General features: G+C 43.7%; 1 protein-coding gene across 8 annotated transcripts in view; it reads right to left on the reverse strand.

The window, feature by feature from the left end:
- The window catches only part of ptpn20 (protein tyrosine phosphatase non-receptor type 20), a 414,663-nt gene that overhangs the window by 332,248 nt on the left and 60,023 nt on the right, over positions 1-22,392 (reverse strand). For all 8 annotated transcript variants that reach the window (XM_043678810.1, XM_043678805.1, XM_043678807.1 and 5 more), the window contains exon 3: positions 6,404-6,564. In XM_043678810.1, coding sequence (XP_043534745.1) covers positions 6,404-6,564 — 161 coding nt within the window. The remainder of the gene's footprint in view (positions 1-6,403; positions 6,565-22,392) is intronic.

The following is a 22,392-nucleotide window of genomic DNA, read 5'->3' on the forward strand; positions in this document are numbered from 1 at the left end:
GTGTAATTTTCCCACAAAGTGAAGAATTGTCAATATGAGCTATCGCCTTCAAAATGCACACACTCAATACTTGACAAGCAAAGGCAGTTGGAACGGTGTTGATTTATTTCTTTAAGAAGGAGCTGAGATAACAATCCATCAAGACGGATGGCTATCATGGAATTTTGCTCAGTCATCTTTGAGCAAGCCATTTCTAATCGCCAGTGTCTATTCATATTGAGGAAGAACCCATATTCGAGTTAAATGTACAGAGGAACTTCGATTATCCAAAGGACACGGGCAGAGAGTATTTTGTTCGGTTAACCGAATTCCGGATAATCGAATGCTGCATAACTGAGTTTAGCCGAGCATCAGGACCTTGCGAAATTGCCGGATGGTCCGAAATTTGGATAATCGAATGCTGGGTAATTAAGTTTCCTCTGTATACGATCAAAGTTTGCTTTATAACATTCTGAAGAAGACCCAAAATGTTAGCTTTGATTTCTCTCCATAAATCCTGCCAGACCTGTTGAGTTTTTCCAGCAATTTCAGTTTTTGGTTTCTCATGCCTGCCTGTAGCCTTTTGGGGCATATTAAAGGCGCTATGAAAGAAATGAAAGAGTGGCCTTTTGTTAGTCAATGCTTTCTCATGCTCTGCAAGGTGCTGGGGTGGTATCACCTACAGGAGGAGAATGGCAAAGAAACATCCATAACATCCATTACAAACAAAATGGCTGCTTTGATCTGAACGTTGCTTGAGTATTGCTGGAGCTGCATTCCTTGCTTGCTCTTTGTAGCTGGAGTACAAGCACGAGGGAGTCAGGTTGGTGATTACTTACCTCAGCATTCTTATCAGTAAAAAGATCATCTCAGCAAACCCTGTGCACAACAATCACTGAACTGCCTTCCCAGCCATTCCCAATATTTATGGTCCATAATATAACAAGGGTGAAAACTGGAGTGTAGTGTGATTGCCAAGTCACCCTCAAGATGGTATTATTAAAATGTTGTCATCTCATACACTGCAGGCAAGGATGCCCAGAGGTATGGTACACTGGTGGGACCAAGCAGATGCTACGACACTGCGCAACAATCACCAGGTAGGGATGTTCCCTCCCAGTCGGGGAACATTTCAGCGGTTAGGGACATTCCGCCTCTTCGGGTGACCGTCCTCCAAGGTGGGATTTGGGATAGGCAACAACGCAGAGTTGCCGAGCAGAGGTTGATAGCCAAGTTCAGAACCCATGAGGATGGCATCAACCGACACCTTGGGCTCATGTCACACTGCAGGTGACCCCATTACACTATACACTCTCTCTCACACACACACACACACAAACAAACACACCCTCTCACAGGCATATATTCCATCACACTCGAGCACATACTCCACCAAGCATACATGCACACATGCTCTCACGTGCACATACACACACACACACTCACATGCATGCACACACTCTCACATGCACACACACTCACATGCACACAAACTCACATGCACACACACTCACATGCACATATGCACACACACACTCACATGCACACATTCACATGCACACACACACATTCACATGCACATATGCACACACACACTCTCACATGCACATATATATACACACACACTCAAATGCACATATGCACACAGACTATCACATGCACACACACACACTCTCACATATACATACACTCTCTCTCAATTTGCATTTGCGGATTTGTATATGCAGATACATTGTATTTTGTTGAAAAAGCACACAATCTGTAGGCAGTCAGTCAGTCAATGTGATATCTTATAAATTTCAACTTTGGAAATAGAACCAATCTGACTCAAGGCTGGGATACAGACAGACTCTAACCTCACACCTTTAATGCATTGTCTGAGCGGAGATGTCACCTTTTGTTTTATACTGACAAAACCTTAAGTTATCTTGGGACTGTGACTTGAAAGATGTTCTGGGATTTACATATTAATCAATCGAAATCTGCATCCCCATTCTAAATGATTAAAGACTGAAAGCAATCTAGCTTTGTTCAATACATCGCATCAGTTGTATGACATTTTGATCTTTTCCTATAAATTCTGCGTCCTATGATCCTGCCCTACTAGGTACCTGATGAAGGAGCAGCGCTCTGAAAGCTAGTGCTTCCAAATAAACCTATTGGACTATAACCTGGCGTCGTGTGATTTTTAACTTTGTCCACCCCAGCCTAACGCTGGCACCTCTGCATCATTAATCAGGAGTCACTAGTAATCAGATACAGCAAGTAACTATGCAAGCTAATAGCATATTATATACTGTAAGGGGAGAGAGCTTATGCTTCAGTTATACGGGTTACTGATGTGACCACATCAGGAGTACTGTGCACAATATTGGCCATCTATTTAAGGAAGGATACAAATGCATTGGAAGCTGTTCAGAGAGAGTTAATTGGAACAATACTCAGAATGGGAAGGTTGTCACATATGGGAAAGTTGACAGGCTAACATTGTATCTGCTGGACAATGAATGAGTAGGAGGTGACTTGTTTGAAAGTACAAAATTCTGAGTGGACCTGACAGGGTGAGTGTGGAGAGGATGTGTCCTCTTCAGGGAGAATCTGGAACTAGGAACCGATGTTTAAGAAATCAGGGACTGCTAAGTTAAAACAAAGATAAAGTGACTTTTTTTTCTTTCAGGTTCATGGGTCTTTGGAATGCTCCTCCCATAAAGGTGGCAGGAGTAGAGATCTTGAATATTCCTGAAGTTAAGGTCGATAGATTCTTGGTCAGCAAGCTTACTGGGTCTAGGCTAGAATGTGGATTTGAGTTTATAATCAGATCAGCGGTGATCTTAATGACTGGGAGAGCAGGTTCAAGAGGCTGAGTGGCCGAATCTTTGTCATTGTTCACGTTTGTGTCTTAGTTCATAATTTCATTATGAATGGTAATTAGCCCTACCTATGACAAAGTAGGTCATAGGCAATGCCTCCATGGACATTAACCAGTTCAATACAAATCCTGGAAGTTATAACCTGATACATTCTCTTAATCTGTGGACTTTGAGTCAAGTATCATTAACTCTCCATTAAAGCGCCCCCCAGTAAAACAGGATGTAACTTGGGGACAGCGATAAGGCACAATCAACAGAATAATGTCATCCTCATCACGGCCCAGTGTGTGATATCAGGCTGTCTGCATTACAGCTCACCATGGAGCAGGGTTACTGTCATAATATTCTTTTACAATAGGGATCTACAGGACCCATTGGATCTGATGTGGTGGAGGGAAACCACTTACCAGCTTAATGAGAAAGGGATCTTCTCTTAAATACAATGTAGTTTATTGCAGATTTACAACCCATGTGTGAGCTACTTTGATATGATAATCTGGGTAACAGTGTTTACGAGGAGGTTCTAGATGCCAGTCTTACTCCTTCAAGATGCTAACATGTTCTCCCACAACGTCTGTCTGACTGCATCATAGTGGATGGTGCTGAAGGCACTCCTCAGTTTAACCCCTGGAGACTTTTACATCCTTGGACTGTGGTCTAACAAGAAAGCAATGCAGTTGATGCCCTACATGGGATAGAACTTTCTTCTCTTCTATTCAACTCTTGTCTGCTGTATCCAGACTTTCCTCTCCCTTTATATTTGGTTGTGAATCCTACTGGGATTGAATTCTGTGTGTACCAGCATGGAAACAGACCCTTCAGTCCAACTCATCCATGCCGAACAGATATCCTACATTAATCTCGTCCCATTTGCCAGCATTTGGCCCATATCCCTCTAAACCTTTCCTATTCATATACCCATCCAGGTGCCCTTTTAATATTGTGATTGTACTAGCCTCCACCACTTCCTCTGGCAGCTCATTCCACACAGGCACCACACTCTACGTGAAAAAGCTACCCCTTAGGTCCCTTTTAAACCTTTCCCATCTCACCTTAAACCTATGCCCTCTAGTTTTGGACTCCCCTACCCTGGGGAAACGGCCTTATCTATTTATACAATCTATGCCCCTCATGATTTTATAAACCTCTATTAGGTCACTCCTCAGCCTCCGGCATTCCAGGGAAAAAAGCCCCAGCAAATCCAGCCTCTCCCTCCCGTTTAAGTCTTCTAATCCTGGCAACATCCTTTCAACTTTAACAATATCTTTCCTCTGGCAGGGAGAGACCAGAATTGGCCGCAGTATTCAAAAAGTGGCCTAACCGAAGTCCTGCACATGACATCCCAACTCTCCTACTCATTGCACTGACCAATGGAAATGAGCATGCCAAATGCCTTCTTCACCACCATGTCTACCTGCCTACATTCCTCAATCATCTCATGTGGTCATTTTCATTACCTGCGATTAAATAATAATTGTTTAAAAGCTATGTAGCAAGGCTGAGCTGCAAACAATACACTTTCCAGCGCAACTGGGGGAGAGGGTTTCCAAGGGAAATCTTGACTAATTCTCTCAGAAGCGCTAGAGGATGTGGCAGTCCCTTTGTTAATGTGGTCAACATCCATCTGGCAAAGAAAAGCAGAAACCATTTGTCTTCTACACATTGTATGGGAAGTTTGTAAATAAATCTAAGGGCTCAGAAAAGATTTACAAAGATGTTGCCAGGGTTGGAGCGTTTGAGCTACAGGGAGAGGTTGAAAACGCTGGGGCTGTTTTCCCTGGAGCCCCTGTTTCGGAGGCTAAGGGCTGACCTTATAGAGGTTTATAAAATCTTGAGGGGCATGCATAGGATAAATAGACAAGATCTTTGCCTTGAGGTGGGGGAGTCCAGAACGAGAGGGCATAGGTTTTGGGTGAGAGGGATCAAATTTTAAAGGGACCTAATGGGCAACCTTTTCATGTAGAGGGTGGTGCATGTATGGAATGGGCTGTCAGAGGAAGTGGTGGAGGTTGGCACAATTACAGCATTTAAAAGGCATCTGGATGGGTATATGAATAGGAAGAGTTTAGAGGAATATGGGCCAAGTGCTGGCAAATGGGACTAGATTAGATTAGGATATCTGGTCAGCATGGACGAGTTGGACCGACGGGTCTGTTTCCGTGCTGTACATCTCTTTGACTCTATGACTCCTGCACTCCACAGACGGGACGTCCCAAGGGAAAAAGGTTCCAACATTTTCTTTAAATAAAACTGGACGTGCTGACCTCCTCCCTGGCCGTCACATCCTGAAATGGGACTTAACTCAAACCTACTGAGCCAGAGATATGGACATAACCACAGTGAATTCTGAAAGCTAGTTCTCATCAACCTGTTTGGACATGTTATGGCACAACTCCAGGCAGGTGGAACTTGAACCCATATCTCCTGGGTCAGAGGTAGGGACGCTACCACAGCACCATAAGAACCCTTTGCTAAATTCCATTAATTGTTGAGATAGGATTTAGCTCCTGTGTCTGAAAAATATGAAGCTGGACCACTGCAAGACTAATCACTGATTCCTGAAGAAGGGCTTATGCTCGAAACGTCGATTCTTCTGTTCCCTGGATGCTGCCTGACCTGCTGCGCTTTTCCAGCAACACATTTTCAGCTCTGATCTCCAGCATCTGCAGACCTCACTTTCTCCACTGCAAGACTCCATTGACAAAACCACTACATAATCATCTCCCCTGAAAATTATCTCTAACCAACCTGCTTGGATATGTTATGACATAAAAATCTTTAAGCTGGTTCTTACATACATCGTCAAAATGTGTCGTGCTGGAAAAGCACAGCTGGTCCGAGGAGCAGGAGAGTCAACGTTTCAAGCATAAGCCCTTCATTAGGAATGTCTGGGTCACCACGGTGGCTCAGTGGTTAGCACTGCTGCCTCACAGCGCCAGGGACCTGGGTTCGATTTCAGCCTCGGGTGTGGAGTTTGCACATTCTGCCTGTGTCTGCGTGGGGTCCTCCACAATCCAAAGATGTGCAGAGTAGGTGGATTGGCCATGCTAAATTTCCCATAGTGTTCAGGGATGTGTAGATTAGGTTCATTAGTCAGGAGTAAATATAGGGTGGGGGAATGGGTCTGGTTATGTTACTCTTCGGAGGTTCTGTGTGGACTTGTTGGGCCAAAGGGCTGTTTCCACATTGTAGGGATTCAAGGATTATGCTCAAAACGTCGACTCTCCTGCTGCCTGACTGGCTTTGCTTTTCCAGCAACACACTTTTTGACTCTAATCTCCTGCATCTGTAGTCCTCACTTTCACCTCGTCTTCTCTACATTGACCCAACCTTTCTCCAGTTAGCTCCGACTGCTCTTAATCACATGTGCATGTACACAGTTAGATGATATTTGCAACATTAGCATCGTTTACTAAATGGGAGGAGCTGTTTGAAAATGGACAGAGTTTAGACTGGCCCTTCCCTGTTGCTGGGAGCACATGCACCAACGAGCCATGGGGGAGCCTGAGGAAGCTCTTTCTGCTGAAGCCATTAGACACTAGATTTCCTCTTACCTTCTCTATCCCAAGCTGTGAGCTGGAGCTCCTGCCCTGGAGCAGTTCTGGTGCAGCAAAGGTGTAAATGTCTGCACCTGAGACATTACTTCGAAAAGTTAATCCACCTCTTGCTGACAGGAGCACAGACCATGGAGAGAGAATGGAATGGAAGGGAAAGCCTGTAAAACAGTTCAGAAAAAGGAAATCTCTTTAATGAAGTAACCTAACATAGTACATAGAACAATACAGCACAGAACACGCCCTTCGGCCCTTGATGTTGCGCCGACCTGTGAACTAATCTAAGCTCATCCCCCTACACGATCCCAAAATCATCCATGTTCTTATCCAAGGATTGTTTAAATCTCCCTAATGTAGCTGAGTTGACTACACTGGCAGGTGGGACATACCACTCTCTGAGGAAAGAACCTGCCTCTGACATCTGTCTTAAATCTATCACCACTCAATTTGCAGCTATGCCCCCTCGTACATGCTGACATCATCATCCTAGGAAAAAGACTTTCACTGTCTACCCTATCTAATCCTTTGATCATCTTGTATGTCTCTATCAAATACCCTCTTAGCCGCCTTCTTTCCAATGAGAACAGACCTAAGTCTCTCAGCCTTTCCTCATAAGAACTTCCCTCTAGACCAGACACCATCCTGGTAAATCTCCTCTGCACCTTTTCCAATGCTTCCACATCCTTCCTGTAATGGGGGGACCAGAACCGTACATAATATTCCAAGTGCGGCCACACTAGCGTTTTGTATAGTTGCAATAACCTTATCAATCAGTTATTAGGACAGCATCACCAGCAAGATTTGTCTGTATGTACAGGTGCTGAGATTAAATGAGCAAACAGACAGTAATGTTGAAACTAACTACAACATCACAAAGCCAGGGAAGTGAATGTCAGCCCTGATTCAGTGGTAAAACACTCTCACATTACACTACAAATACCACAGGAGACAAGTTAAACTTCAGCTTTTTGATGTTAAGTAGCAGAGCCAAGACTGTTCAGTGAAAAAAGATCTTCAGTAAGAAAGCATTATACACCCTGCCAAGTATTTTTGAAACGTGATTCCTGGTGTCAAGTTAGAAACCCATATGTGCATAGCAAGATCCTATAAACAAGGTGAGTGTGACCAAACGACTAAACATTGGTCTCGACACATGGGATAATAAAACCACTCTTCTTCCAAATCTTTTGTGTCCACCTGATTAAGGCAGGTACGTCCTCAGCTTAACATCTCATCTTGAAGATGGCACGTTTGACAGTGCAGAGAGAGGCTTGGAAGGAGAACAGGGAGAGAACGTAAGTAGGAGCTGCATCAATATCTCATGTTCATGACTGCAGTCATCTTAGAACACTTTAAAGCCAATCAAGGACTCCTAAAATGCAGCCACTGCTGTGATGTAAGAAACGCATTGGCTTACTTGTGTGCAGCAAGCTCCCACTAATAGCAAAGAGATTGCAGTGATTGGAACAAGGTTGGCTCAGTGGATTTCGTTGACTCAGGTGAACAGCCCCAATCAGGGTGTCCTGGATAACAGGAGTCTCAGGGATTCTCCTCATTCTAGGGACCGGCTATGAGCTGGCTTGTCACAGCCTATGCATTTTGCATGCGTCAATAAAGGGTGACTTGGGGATGGGATATCGGCCTCCATAAAGTTATTTCCATGATACTCATCAGAGAATCTGCTTTTGTGAAGTTGGTTGAGGGCTAATGTTATGGACCAGGCCAGATCCCCTCAAAACATTTCAAGCAGGTGGTCCAGGCCCTAACATGTCTAGGTGTTTTAAAGCAGGTGGAGAGTGGATATTCCAGGAGGGATGCAGCAGGCCCAACCACTCAGTTTTAAACAAAACTGAATTTATTTACAGGATTACCAAATGAAACACAAACAAAAGAGAGCAGAATACTTAATAACCTAAACTAACCAAAACCCGGCAGATTATCCCAACTTTATGACGCTGTTCCCAATACTTAAAACAATCCCCATAAAAGGTAAAATCAAACACAGGGTCCTACATGAGAGAAGTCAGAGAAAGATCAGCATGGATCTGCTTCTTTGGGTCCACAACTTTTACAACACTACGGCTAAAAACCAAACCAGAGAAAAGCTGAGTTGGCCACTCCCCTTCTATTTACAAGTTTTTTTTTTAAACTTGAAAGCCCTCTGACTGAGGCAGTATATGTTAGCTATAATCAAACTGACCCTAAAACTCTTCAACCCCAGACTTTTCAGAGTGTATGTTTTTTATGACCTCCCTGACAAAGAAACCAAGGACAGCATAACCTTGTTAAAGGAGCAGCATCTTTACACCTCCCCCCTTAAAAAAAGAATCATCGATGACCAAAGATGGCTTCATTTTAAAACTCATTAATCTTAAATTGTTAGTACTCTACAACACACAGATACATTACGTTGATGATAAACATGCAAACATGCACAGCTACATTCCATTTCAGTCTGTTGTATTCCTGCCACCGAGTGCCTCCATTTCTTATTCAAGTCTCAACAAAGCATCAGCAATCATGTTTTCTCATCATTCCATATGCACAATTTTCAAATTGAATGGCTGTAACAACAAACTCCATCTAAACAGATTGGCATTTTTGTCCTTAAATTTCTCCACAAAATTCAATGGGTTATAAACAGTGTGTATGATTGCTTCAGATATGTTACTGGTAACATAAACCTTGCAATATTGTAACTCCAACACCAACCTCAAATTCTCCTTCTCAACTGTCGAATATTTCGGCTGATGAATGTTCAATTTAACTATGTAAGTTAGCTCGCTGAGCTGGAAGGTTTGTTTTCAAACGTTTCGTCACCATGACTAGGTAACATTATTGGTGAGAGTCTTGTCATGGTGACGAAATGTCTGAAAACAAACCTTCCTCTTCAGTGAGCTAACTTACATACTTATCATCAACCTGAGCTACAAGTCTTCTCAAAAATCGCTATTGTTCAATTTCCTGGAGAAATACCCAATAGGTCTTTCTATCTTCTCGTTGTCTTCCTGCAAGAGCACAGCACTGACACCCACATCACTTGCATTGATAGCCACCTTGGATGGCTTTGCGTAATTCGGTGTGGCTAATACCGGGGCAGTGGATAACAGAGCTTTCAGGCTGTCAATTGCCATCTCCAATGAAACTTCTTGCCTTTCTTTAGCAATTCAGTGAGTGGAGTAGCCACACTGCTAACATTTTGTATGAATTTTTGAGAAAATCCACTCAATCCCAGAATCGTAGCACTGCTATTTTTGTCGATAGTATGGGAAACTCCCCAATTACCTTTGTTTTTGCATCCTATGGGGCCATTTGTCCATGTCCAATAACATGGCCCAGAAAGGTGACTTGGGCTTTGGCAAATTCACTTTTAGCTAGGTTCATCACCAAGCCAGCCTTCCAAAGTCGGTCGAACAAGTCCGATAAGTGTTGAAAATGTTCCTTCTATGTGTGACGAAAAATCGCCAGGACACCTTATATATACGACACACTTGGATAATCCGGCAATGACCTTATTGGTTAGTCTCTGAAATGTGGCTGCCGCATTTTTCACACCAAAGGGCATGACTTTAAATTGATACAGTCCATTTGGTGTTACAAAAGCCAAAATTGCCTTTCGGACAAAGTTACTTGCCAGTTTCCGCTGAGCAAGTCCAAATTCGAAACATAAGTTCTTTGTCCTACAGCACAGGCTTCCAAACGCAGAATCGGATATGCACCAGTCTTTGTAACTGCATTGACTTTGCGATAGTGTGGGAGAAACATAAAACACTCTGTTTGCCCACTATTTGGTCACAGAAACCATGTCTGGTCTTAGCCAAACAGAGCATACCCATAATACCTCAACCTGAGCACAACCAGATCAGGAACTAAACAACAAAACAAGACATGACCTAAAAAGCTGTCAGACAGGAGGAATGCACTCTTTAAGGTAATCTGATAACAGACTTCCTATCTCATAATACCTCACAACTGCTCCCATAGCCCCAAGGGCATGCCCAGTCTCCACAGGTACCAAAGCCCCACAAAGATGACTGAGATTGAGGGGCACCCCTCTCTCAGCAAAGCATGCACATCACTCTGTAAACCCTTTGATACCAGGGCACTGGACATTAACACATACTCTAGCATAGGAACGAATTATTACCTGATTGCTACTAGCGGACCAACCAATTGTTTTCCATGGAGTGCAATTCAATTCATATTACCTTGTAATTCACACAACCGTACTGTAACCATATAAAAAACAGTATGTACCAGCAGCTCGTGGAAGAGAACTCTTGGCTTCACTGAGCAAAGTCTCCATTCTACATCAATCCTAGTCATTTTCTCTTCCCCACGATATCGTGTGAAATAAACCAGATTCATCCATAAGACTATAAGACATAGGAGTGGAAGTAAGGCCATTCGGCCCAATGAGTCCACTCCACCATTCAATCATGGCTGATGGGCATTTCAACGCCACTTACCCGCACTCTCCCAATAGCCCTTAATTCCTTGTGAGATTAAGAATTTATCAATCTCTGCCTTGAAGACATTTAATGTCCTGGCCTCCACTGCGCTCCGATGCCAATGAATTTCACAGGCCCACCATTCTCTGGTTGAAGAAATGTCTTCTCATTTCCATTCTAAATTGACCCCCTTTAATTCTAAGGGTGTGCCCACAGGTCCTAATCTCCCCACCTAATGGAAACAAATTCCTTTCTAAGTCATGCGTTACCTTGTAAGTTTCTATTAGATCTCCCCTCAACCTTCTAAACTCTAATGATCCCCAGCCGTTCATTGTATGTTAGGCCAACCTTCCAGGGATCATCCGTGTGAATCTCCACTGGACACGCTCTAGTACCAGTATGTCCTTCCTGAGGTGTGGGACCCAAAACTGGACAGAGTATTCTAAATGGGGCCGAACTAGAGCTTTGCAAAGTCTCAGAAGCACATCGCTGCTTTTACATTCCAACCCTCTTGAGATAAATGACAACATTACATTTGCTTTCTTAACCATGAACCCAACCTGCAAGTCAACCTTTAGAGAATCCTGGACTAGCACTCCCAGATCCCTTTGTAATTTGGCTTTATGAATTTTCTCACCATTTAGAAAATAGTCCATGCCTGTGTTCTTTTTTCCAAAGTGCAAACCTCACATTTGCTCATATTGAATTTCATCAGCCATTTCCTGGACCACTCTCCTCATCTGTCTAAATCTTTCTGCAGCCTCCCCACCTCCTCAGTACTACCCGCCTGTCCACCAAACTTTGTATCATTGGCGAACTTCGCCAGAATTCCCCCAGTCCCCTCATCCAGATCATTAAAATATGAAGTGCACAGCTGTGGCCCCAACACTGAACCCTGCGGGACACCACTTGTCACTAGCTGCCATTTTGTCACTAGCTGCCATTCCGAAAAAGAACCTTTTATCCCAACTCTCTGCCTTCTCTTAGACAGCCAATCCTTAATCCATGCTAGGAGCTCATCTCAAACACCATGGGCCCTCGTCTTACTCAGCAGCCTCCTGTGAGGGACCTTATCAAAGGCCTTTTGGAAATCTAGATAGATAACACTCACTGGGTTTCCCTGATCTAATCTACTTGTTACCTCTTAAAAAAATTCTAATAGGGTTGTCAGGCACGACCACCCCCTAATAAATCCATGTTGACTTGTTCTAATCCGATCCTGCACTTCTAAGAATTTAGAAATCTCATTCTTATCAATGGATTCTAGAAATTTACGTACAACCAAGGCTGGGCTAATCGACTATTTGTCAATTTCACTCAATCCGTGTCTTGCCTCTCTTTATAATTGGACTTTTCTCCGACAGATAGTCTACACATAACTATTGGGTATCATCTGGTTTTGGCACCATTACAACGGGTGAGCTCCAGTCACTCTAACTCACTTCAATTATGTCACCTTGGAGCATATATTCATCCTTGCCTGCAGTGTATGAGATAGACAACATTTGCTGAGTCACATGAGTACCTGCCACATACCCAGTGGGAGGTGTCCCAAGTGCAATGGTGGCATCCGTGTCAACATTCTGACATATCTTGCAGCATCTACAATGACAAGGTTGTCTGATATTTTGCTCAAAAACTGCATAAATCCATGTAAGATTCTGTAAATCCGTTTTTTAGATTAGAATCAGTCTGAACATTGCGGCACAGATAGCCTCACACAGGGCACCTCACAATGCATTATCTGGGCCAACATGGCACCAATTATTAAAGTTCACTTGAGAATGTAACTTTAAAAATGTTCTGTGATTTACTTATGAAAGAACTGAAACCAACATGTTCATTCTAAAAAATGAGAGACTTAACAAACAATCCAGATCTTTTTTAAAATATAATTTCAGTTACATCACACTGTAAACTTTGCTATAAATTCTGTGTCTTACAATCTTATTCTCCACAACCACCTGATGAAGGAGCAGCGCTCGAAAGCTAGTGCTTCCAAATAAACCTGCTGACTATAACATGATGCTGTGTGATTTTTAACATTGTACAGGAGAAAGTGAGGACTGCAGATGCTGGAGATCAGAGCTGAAAATGTGTTGCTGGAAAAGCGCAGCAGGTCAGGCAGCGTCCAAGGAGCAGGAGAATCGACGTTTCGGGCATGAGCCCTTCTTCAGGAGCCCTTTCCTCATTCCTGAAGAAGGGCTCATGCCTGAAACGTCGATTCTCCTGCTCCTTGGATGCTGCCTGACCTGCTGCGCTTTTCCAGCGACACATTTTCAGCTTCAACATTGTACACCCCAGACCAACACTAACTTCTCCTTCAAGGGTTTCCTTTTTACCCTCGATCTTCACCAACATCTACCTTTCCCTTTCCACATGAGGATTTCCCATTTCCGCAATTTCTATCCCACACTGATTTAATTTGATTTTGGAAGCCAAACATTGATTTCTGGACAAACTCATAATCATCAGCCATTTCAGCTGCTAATTTTACTATTTTAACTTTCTGCTCTTCCACATGAATTTTCACTACTTCTATTTTTAATGTCCTTATCCACCTATTTTTAATGTCCTTATTACTCTGTTTAATTGTTTCAAACTCAATGTAAGTTTGACAAGAATCCCTCCTTAGATTCCTGAAACATTGTCTGTAGGCTTCTGGCACAAACTCATATCCACTTAAGATGGCTTTTCTCACCTCCTCATTTGCACCTGATCCCTCCTCTGGTAGTGATGCAACTAGCTCTGCCTACAAGTTTTGTTTGGATCAACAAGACCTGTATGGTCACTGGCCGCTACATTTGTTTAGCCACTTTTCAAATGAGGTGGAAAAGGCTTCCACAGCCTTCTCATCAAATTTAGGCATTGCTTGAATATATTGACGCAGTTTCTCACCAGGCCTTTGGCTACCATGGGTTTGATCATCCTCACTCTCTTCATCACTAAGCTTACCTTCAGCCTTCATCTCCATCCTTTTAAGCTGACTTTCCTGTCTAAGTGCCAATTCTGAAGTTCAAATTCTCTCCCTTTCTTCCTTTCCTCTCTCCTCTCTCCCCTTCCCTCTCTCTCTTCTGCTTTTAATCGTAATTCAAACTGTTTCAGTTCTGTTGCCCTCTCCTTGTCTGTTGCCTATACTGCAAATTGCTTCATTTACAATTGAACTTTAGCCATCTCTAAACATTTTGATGGCCTTTCCAGCAACTGCTGAGCTATTGCTGTAATTATCTTTCCTTACCTCGCAGAAGGAGTCAGCTCCGACCCAGTCTGCCTGCTAATTCCAGCAGCTTGGCCTTAATCACTTTTTGTAAAATCCCCAACGTCCCTTCTTCCACCCCCACCCCAGAAAGCTCTTGGTGCCTGAAAGAGCCATTGCTATCCCAAGCACCGTAGGGCAGCTTTTGGCACAGTAGTGAGCACTGCTGCCTCACAGCGCCAGAGACCCGGGTTCAATAACCACCTCAGGCAACTCTCTGTGTGGAGTTTGCACATTCTCCCCGTGTCTGCGTGGGTTTCCTCCGGGTGCTCCGGTTTCCTCCCACTGTCCAAAGATGTGCAGGTTAGGTGAATTGGCCATGCTAAATTGCCCGTAGTGTTAGGTGAAGGGGAAAAATGTAGGGTAATGGGTCTGGGTGGGTTGCTCTTCGGAGGGTGGGTGTGGACTTGTTGGGCCGAAGGGCCTGTTTCCATACTGTAAGTAATCTAATCTAAACAAACCAAACTCAACGCCCAGAACAAAAGATACTAACACCTATCACTCGCTGCCTTCAAGTCCAACAACTCTAATCCCGATTTGGAACTATAGAACCAATCCCGCAAAAAATTCCCAAGCTGTTATGGACCAGGCCAGACCCTTTCAAAACATTTCAAGCAAGTGTTTCAGACCCTAACCTTGCTGGTTGTTTTAAGCAGGTGTGAAGTGGATATTCCAGGAGAGATGCAGCTGGCCCAACCACTTAGTTTTAAACAAAACAGAATTTGTTTGCAATATTACCAAATGAAACACAAACAGAAGAGAACAGAATACAGAATAACGTAACCAAAACCCCAACAGATCATCCCACCTTAATGATGCTGTTCCCAATAATCGCAACAATCCCCATAAACACCCCTTGGCACAAAAGGTAAAATCAAACACAGGGTCTTACAGGAGAGATGTCAGAGAGAGGGAGGATCAGCATGGACCTGCTTCTTAGGGTCCATATCTCTCTCAACACGACTGCTAAAAACCAAACCAAACCAAAGAAAACCTGAGCTGGTCACTTTCCTTCCATTGCACACGTGTTTTTTTAAAACTTCACAGCCGTTTCCCCGAGGCAGTATCCGTTAGCTATAATCAAACCAGTCATACAACTCTTCAAGCCCAGATGTTTTGGAGTTTATGTCGTTTACAACCTCTCTGGAAAAGAAACAAGGACAGCATAACCTTTTATTAAAGGAGCAGCGTCGTCACACTAAACACAACTTTGAGACAGGGAAGAACTCCTTTGTTTTGCCTTAAAGCGAAGGTGCCAATGTTGGACTGGGCTGGACAAAGTTAAAAGTCACACAACACCAGATTATATTCCAACAGGTTTATTTTGCAGTACTGGCTTTCGGAGTGCTGTTCCTTCATCAAGTAGCTGTGAAGCAGCATCAAAAGACCTTCTGATCCTACTCCACAGATACCTGATTAAGGAGCAGCACTCTGAATGCTTATACTTCCAAATAATCCTGTCGTAATATAAACTGGTGTTGTGTGATTTTTAACTTTGCTTGAAAGCAGAAGCTTGGGAATTTTAAGATCTGAGTAGCTTGGGACTAATGATCCATTAGGATGAGGAAGGGCAAAGGGATGATGGAAGTTCAGAGGGAGTGCAGTTTTCTAAGGCAAGGGATCCAGCAGTGGGTCCACAAACAGCAGCTTCCTGCTCTTGCTACCATGTGACAGTTTCAAGGTGGCAGTGAACTGAAAGAAGTCCTACATATTCAGAAAAAAAAGTTATTTCCACTATATTATCCAGACATTTTGGGAGTCTCATCTTTGTGGTTGAAATTATTCCACAGAGGCCGGTATCCCATCACTAAGTCACCCTTTATTTACTTGTACATAGTACCTGTCACTGGTCCGGCTTCCTTAGAGCTAGCTCTCAGAGCGAACAGAACCTCTAACACTCCTGTTTATTTTTTTTTTTTGCACAAATCTGTATTCAAATTCCACCACCAGGAAGATAGGAAAACACCCGGGTGGCCAGTGACAAACACTGCCCTTCACATCAAAGGGCAGTGCTGTGTGATCAAAACAGTGAAGGGGAGGGTAGGGACTAAATCAAAATAGAGTTGGAGGGAGAAATGATGCACTCCACTCCCTGCGGCGCCCACCTCTCCCTGAACAACACTCCTGTTTATACCAGTCAGCCAGGGCTCCCTGATTGGTCCATGTTAACAGCCCCAATCAGGGAACTCATTTCCTGAGGTCTACGTGGCTGACCTCATTACAATCACTCCAGTGGTGGTGGCTGTATTCATGGGGCAAATAAAATACTGATTTCTACAGTTAACTCACCTACACTTTTCCCAAAATACTTTCATGGTAGAGCTTTAGGTGGACTAAACCATATAGAGTCTAGAGAGAATATTTTCAACCTTTCCTTTTGTAACTTCTGTGGCAAATGGAGTTCCTGGCAAAATCGGACTGCCATTCTCCAGCTGGGATCTTCTGGGTTGATTATTTTAATTGCTTTTTTTTGAGAAGTTTTCTTTCAGAGGAGTGTATGGCGATCAATAGAGCATGGGTTTAATGAGTCACTCTGTAACTGAGGGGGAGATGGTGAAGAATGGGCTTTCAATTATAGAAGTTCTGAGATTGTTATTAAAAAGCAAATGTACAAGGAGAGGTTCAGAGCTCTTGTGACAAAGTAGTAGTGTTCCTACTTCTGACCTGGTAGGTTCAGGTTCCTTCACTGCCGCTCCCTCACCACCAGACGGCTGGAGGAAGAACGCCTCATCTTCCGCCTCTCTATGCTACTTTCTCCCCACCCCCCATCCTCCTCTAGCTTATCTCTCCACGCTCCAGGCTCACTGCCTTTATTCCTGATGAAGGGCTTTTGCCCGAAACGTCGATTTCGAAGCTCCTTGGATGCTGCCTGAACTGCTGTGCTCTTCCAGCATCACTAATCCAGAACTTCACAGATCCTGCCTGTCATATTATTTTACCAATTCCAGACCAGCCGTTTTTTTTAAAACATTCATTCATGGGACATGGTCATCGCCGGCATTTATTGTCAATCCCTAATTGCCCAGCCAGCTGTTAAGATCCAACTACACTGCTGTTAGTCTGGAGTCACATGTAGTTACAGGGAGAAAATGGAGATCAAAAACCTATCAGAGTCGAAAGTTGTGATGCTGGAAAAGCATAGCCTGTCAGGCAGCATCCGAGGAGCAGGAGAATCAACGTTTCAAATTTATGTTCAAGGGAATGTTGACTCTCCTGCTCCTCAGATGCTGCCTCACCTGATGCACCACACTTTTCTACTCTGATCTCCAGTAACTGCAGTCCTCGCTTTCCCCCAGTTGAAAAACATATCAACCATGATTGAATATTGGAGCAGACTCGATGGGCCAAATGGCCTTATTTTTGCCCCTTTGTCTAATGGTAGTTCAGATCAGGTAAGAATGGCAGCTTTCTTCTCTAAAGGACATTAGTGACCCAGATGGGTTTTCCTAACAATTGATTCATGATCATCCTTAGACTCTTTTATTGAATGCAAATTCCACCATCTGCTATGCTGGGATTTGAACCTAGGCCCTCAGAACATTGCCTTGGTTTCTGGATTAATAGTTCAGCAATAATACCATTATACCATTGTCTCCCCTGTTAACTTCAAAAACATGTGCCTGACATCATCCCTTGAGATGTTCCAATATAAACCTTACCTTCAATCACGCACTCAGTGAAATAGTTACTCAGTTGTGTGACTATAATGTACAGTAATATCAGTAAATGCACTGTACAAGTCTGGGATGTTATAGAAATGTAAATAATTAGTGTTGTTAACAAACGTCAAGATAGCTGTCTCAACAAGTACTCAACATTTGTGCTACATGTTATGTGACGGGACAGCCCTCAAACCACATTATACACAAGAAACCACATCACATCCACACCCACTGGGGGTTTCCAGTATTCATTTATGTCAGACTTCCAATGTCTGCAGCATTTTGCTTTTGCAAAGAAAGGATTGTTCAAGATGGAGCAAACGTAAATGCTGCATCAGACCTTCAGACATCTTTTCATTTTCTTCAAACTGTTATGTTTATTAATGGTAGCCAATGTTGACAATGACGTGCTTGAACAAGTAACAGAATGAGGCAATCAGCAGTACATCTAGCATCTCTCGCAGGTGTCGAGTCTTCTCCAGTTGAGAGACTTTAGGTGATACATTCTTGGGTTGAGTTACATAACATGGAATCCAGCTCATGTCAATTTGTTAATTGCAGAGATTTCTTGGTGAACAATTTTTTACACGTGCATTAATGACGTGCCGAGGAGCCTGTACAGGGAAAGGGGAAAGAGAAGGCTGTTGGTGCTTATTTCACAACATCCTGCTTATTTTGGGATCAGAACGTTCATTTAAAAGGCTTACTTCACAATGGAGTCAGACAATCCAATAGCTGCATGGAAGCCTGGCAGACCCAGGGGAGAAACAGGAAGCCAGGTACCAATTCCCACAATGATGAGGAAAATTCATACAATTGCAAGGAGAGGTGATGGCTTAGTGGTATTATTGCTGGACTGTTAATCCGGAGACCCAGGTGGGGATCTGGGTTCAAATCCTGCTAAGGCAGAGGGTGGAATTTGAATTCAACAAAAAGAAAACCTGGAATTAAGAGTCAGATGTTGACTGTTAATTGATTGTCTGGAACAATCCTACATGTGACTCTAGACCCACAACAACATGGCTGCCTTTTGATGATTAAATGCTAACCTAGCCAGTGAAGCCCACATCCTGTGAATGAATTAATAAAAAGAAATAATTGTTTGCATTTATATACAGTTTTATGCAATCTTAGGAGGTGCTAAAATACCTTATCCTCAGTTAAAGTAAATTTGAAATGTTGTCAATGTTGAATTGACAGCCAGATACAACGTTTGAGGTAAGAGGATAAGGAAATAGGGACAGTTGTAGGCCATTCAGCCCATCAAACCTGCACTGTCTTTCATGGCTGCTCTCCTACCTCAATGGCATCATAGATGCCAACCTTCCATCCATGGACTCCAGTTACATGGCTCGCTGCCGCAGAAAGGTTGCCAACATCAAAGACCCATTGCACCCCCCTAGAAATCTCTTACAACCTCTTCCATTAGAGAGAAGATACAGAAGATTGAACACAGGCACCAGCAGGTTCAGGTACAGCTTCTTCCAGGCCATTATTAGTTTGATGAATGGACTCTCTAGTCTCAAATAAAGCTGACATTGCAAACGTGACGTTGCTTAGCGCCCGTTCTGCACAATGTAACCTGTATGCCTCTGCATCTCTTTGATCTGCACATCCTTGCTTACTATGATCTGCCTGTACTGCTCAAAAACAAATCTTTTCGCTGTACTTCAGTACACGTGACAATAAATAAATAAATCAAATAAATAAAATCAAATGCCATTTTCCCATCGTCCCAGAGGAAGCTACAACCTGTTAAAATAAATGTTTCGGAAACATTTTCTGCTTGAATCGTCTGCTATGAGCAAACTGACTGCAGCAGGACCTGCATACGTTTCACTGGATGTAAAGCATGGTATGTATATGAGGTCCTAAAAGGCACTATGTAAATGCAACTTTTTCCTTTATGTAGGATGACATTGTTAGAAGGGATAAGGTTCTGCCTCCAAGAGGAACTTGCTGGCATTTTGGGATGAAGGCTATCTTTGTTTTGCCTCCATAGGTTCCAGATTGAACTTGATGCTGTGACAATGATCAGAAAATAAATCAGTCTGCTATATTCAGACAGAACATGATGACAGCTCATCAAAGAAGGTTCAGTACAGAGTGAAAAGTGCTCTTCCTAAGGCAATCTATTCATTAGCTGAACAGAGCTTTCTGGTTTCAAGAAATCATTTTTATTTTGGCTTCAGCATCTGTCCAAGCGTGAGAGTTACCTATCCAAATGAAATGCAATAGGCTTTGTAAAGTTAGCAGTTCTGCAGCTGTCTCTCCGAAGAATTTAATGCTGTCACCAAGGTTAAGCAGCTCGACCCAGCTCTCTTGGGGAATGTTTGTTGGTTAATGGGTGACAGTTGCAGAAATCTGTTCAGGCAGTTACATGGGCGACAAAGTCTCTGGGAGGTCACACCCCATATAGGCTTGTCCTCACACATTTCACTTTTGACTTCAGGTCAAAGGCTTTCTAAACCGCTTCCTTCTTCCCTGTTCGATCAGTGTGTAAAGAGGGTATTTTCTCAGCTTTGTGGATGCAGACACTGGGACTGAGAGTCCCTTGAGGCAGCGTATTCTCAGAATTGTCCCCCTGGTCATCTCCTACAGGTGGCTGTGGTGCACAGCATTTCTGGGCTCCACACAGAGGTCAAAAGGGAAAGCAGACAAGTCCCTGAAAATGGCAGCAACGGCTGACGCGGCAGGCTCCCAGCAACCTTCCCATCATTGGTCAACGTACAGTTGGTATTTCAAACCCTGTCATGGCTGCCCTGTGCGCCAGAGTCATCTAGATCTTTACGCATTGAAAACACTATGATCTAGTTGATGATAGCTGGTTAGAATTGTGGAAATGACACCCACACCAACCAACCCCACTGCCCTGTGGCCAAACACTTCAACTCCCCCTCCCAGTCCCCCAAGGGCATGCAGGTCCTATGCCTCCTTCACTGCCAAATTCTAGCCACCAACACCTGGAGGAGGGATGCTTCATCTTCCGCCTTGGGACCCTCCAACCACACAGCATCAATGTAAATTTCATTGGTTTCCTCATCTCCCCATCCCCCACCTCATCCCGGGCCCAACCCTCCAACTCGGCACCGCCCTCTTGAATTGTCCTACCTGTCCATCTTCCTTTCCACCTACCCACTTCACCCTCCTCTCCGACCCATCACCATCACCCCCATCTCCATCCACCTATTGCATTCCCAGCTATCTTCCCCACAGCCTCACCACTCCCCCCCTCCCATTTATCTCTCAGCCCCCTTGGGCCACAACCCTTATTCCTGATGAAGGGCTTTTGCTCGAAACATCGACTCTCCTGCTTCTCGGATGCTGCTTGACTTGCTGTGCTTTTCCAGTACCACACCTTTTGATTGTTCTCCAGCATCTGCAGTCCTCACTCTCTCCTCTATGCCAGTTGGAATTAACCAGTTGGCCATTCAGCCTCCCAACGTTAATAGCAACAGGCATTGAGCAACAAGGCCAGCGAGTGATTGACATTCTGGGCAGGATGTCTGTGCCTTACAGGGTTGGGAAGGAAGCTAAAAACCACCTCTTAGAGAAGACTCCAATCCAACCCACCCCTGGCCATTCAGCCCCATCGACACTCCTTTGAAGAATCCATTTATTCAGACTTGCATATACTTTCTCTGTCAGCACCAAAATGGTGGATGTGCAGGAACTGATCCACATGGATGCCAAATCTAACCCAGAACTGTTCAGTTCAGTGTATCCCCATCTCTGCACGCGATTCTCAAACCTCAGACACACATTATACCCAATTGAATACGTCACAGAATTTGAGGAAAGAAAATGTCTTCAATTGTAAAGCTTCATTGGGCAGTTTCCTGGGTGATAGAATGTTTCCCCGTGACCTTGTATTAATTCCAAATCAGTGCTCATTGTCTTCATCACCAGGGGGAGGTGGTGGCATTGTGAGAATGTCTCTGCGCTAGCAATCCAGAATCACAAAGTTCTGACAGCGTGGGTTTGAATCCCAATATGGGGAAACCGGAATTCCATGAGGAAGAGGAAATTAATACACAAGCAGAATATGGCTGTAAAGGGAACGAGGTTTGTAGCACCTGGAGGAGGCGACAAGATAGTGACATGCAGCTGCAGGAACTTAGATGTTATAAAGATACGGAGGAGGTTATAGAGGTGGGGGGGTTATAGGGTATGGAGAAGGTTATACAGGTAGGGAGGGTTATAGGGTATGAAGGAGGTTATACAGGTAGGGAGGGTTATGGGGTATGGAGGAGGTTATAGAGGTATGGAGGGTTATGACGTATGGAGGGGATTATAGAGTTAGGGAGGGTCATAGGATATGGAGGAGGTTATATAGTTAGGGAGGGTCATAGGGTATGGATGAGGTTATAGGGGTAGAGAGGGTTATAGGGTATGATGGAGGTTATAAAAGTAGGCAGAATTATAGGGTATAGAGGTGAGGGGGTTAAAGGATATGGAGGAGGTTATAGAGGCAGAGAGGGATATAGGGTATGGAGGAGATTATAGAGGTAGGGTGGGTTATACGGTATGTAGGAGGTTATAGAGGTAGGGAGGTTTATAGGTATGAAGGAGGTTATAGAGGTAGGGAGGGTTATAGGGTATGGAGGAGGTTATAGAGAT

The sequence above is a fragment of the Chiloscyllium plagiosum genome, chromosome 38, assembly GCF_004010195.1.
Source record: "Chiloscyllium plagiosum isolate BGI_BamShark_2017 chromosome 38, ASM401019v2, whole genome shotgun sequence".
NCBI classification, from domain to species: Eukaryota; Metazoa; Chordata; class Chondrichthyes; order Orectolobiformes; family Hemiscylliidae; genus Chiloscyllium; species Chiloscyllium plagiosum.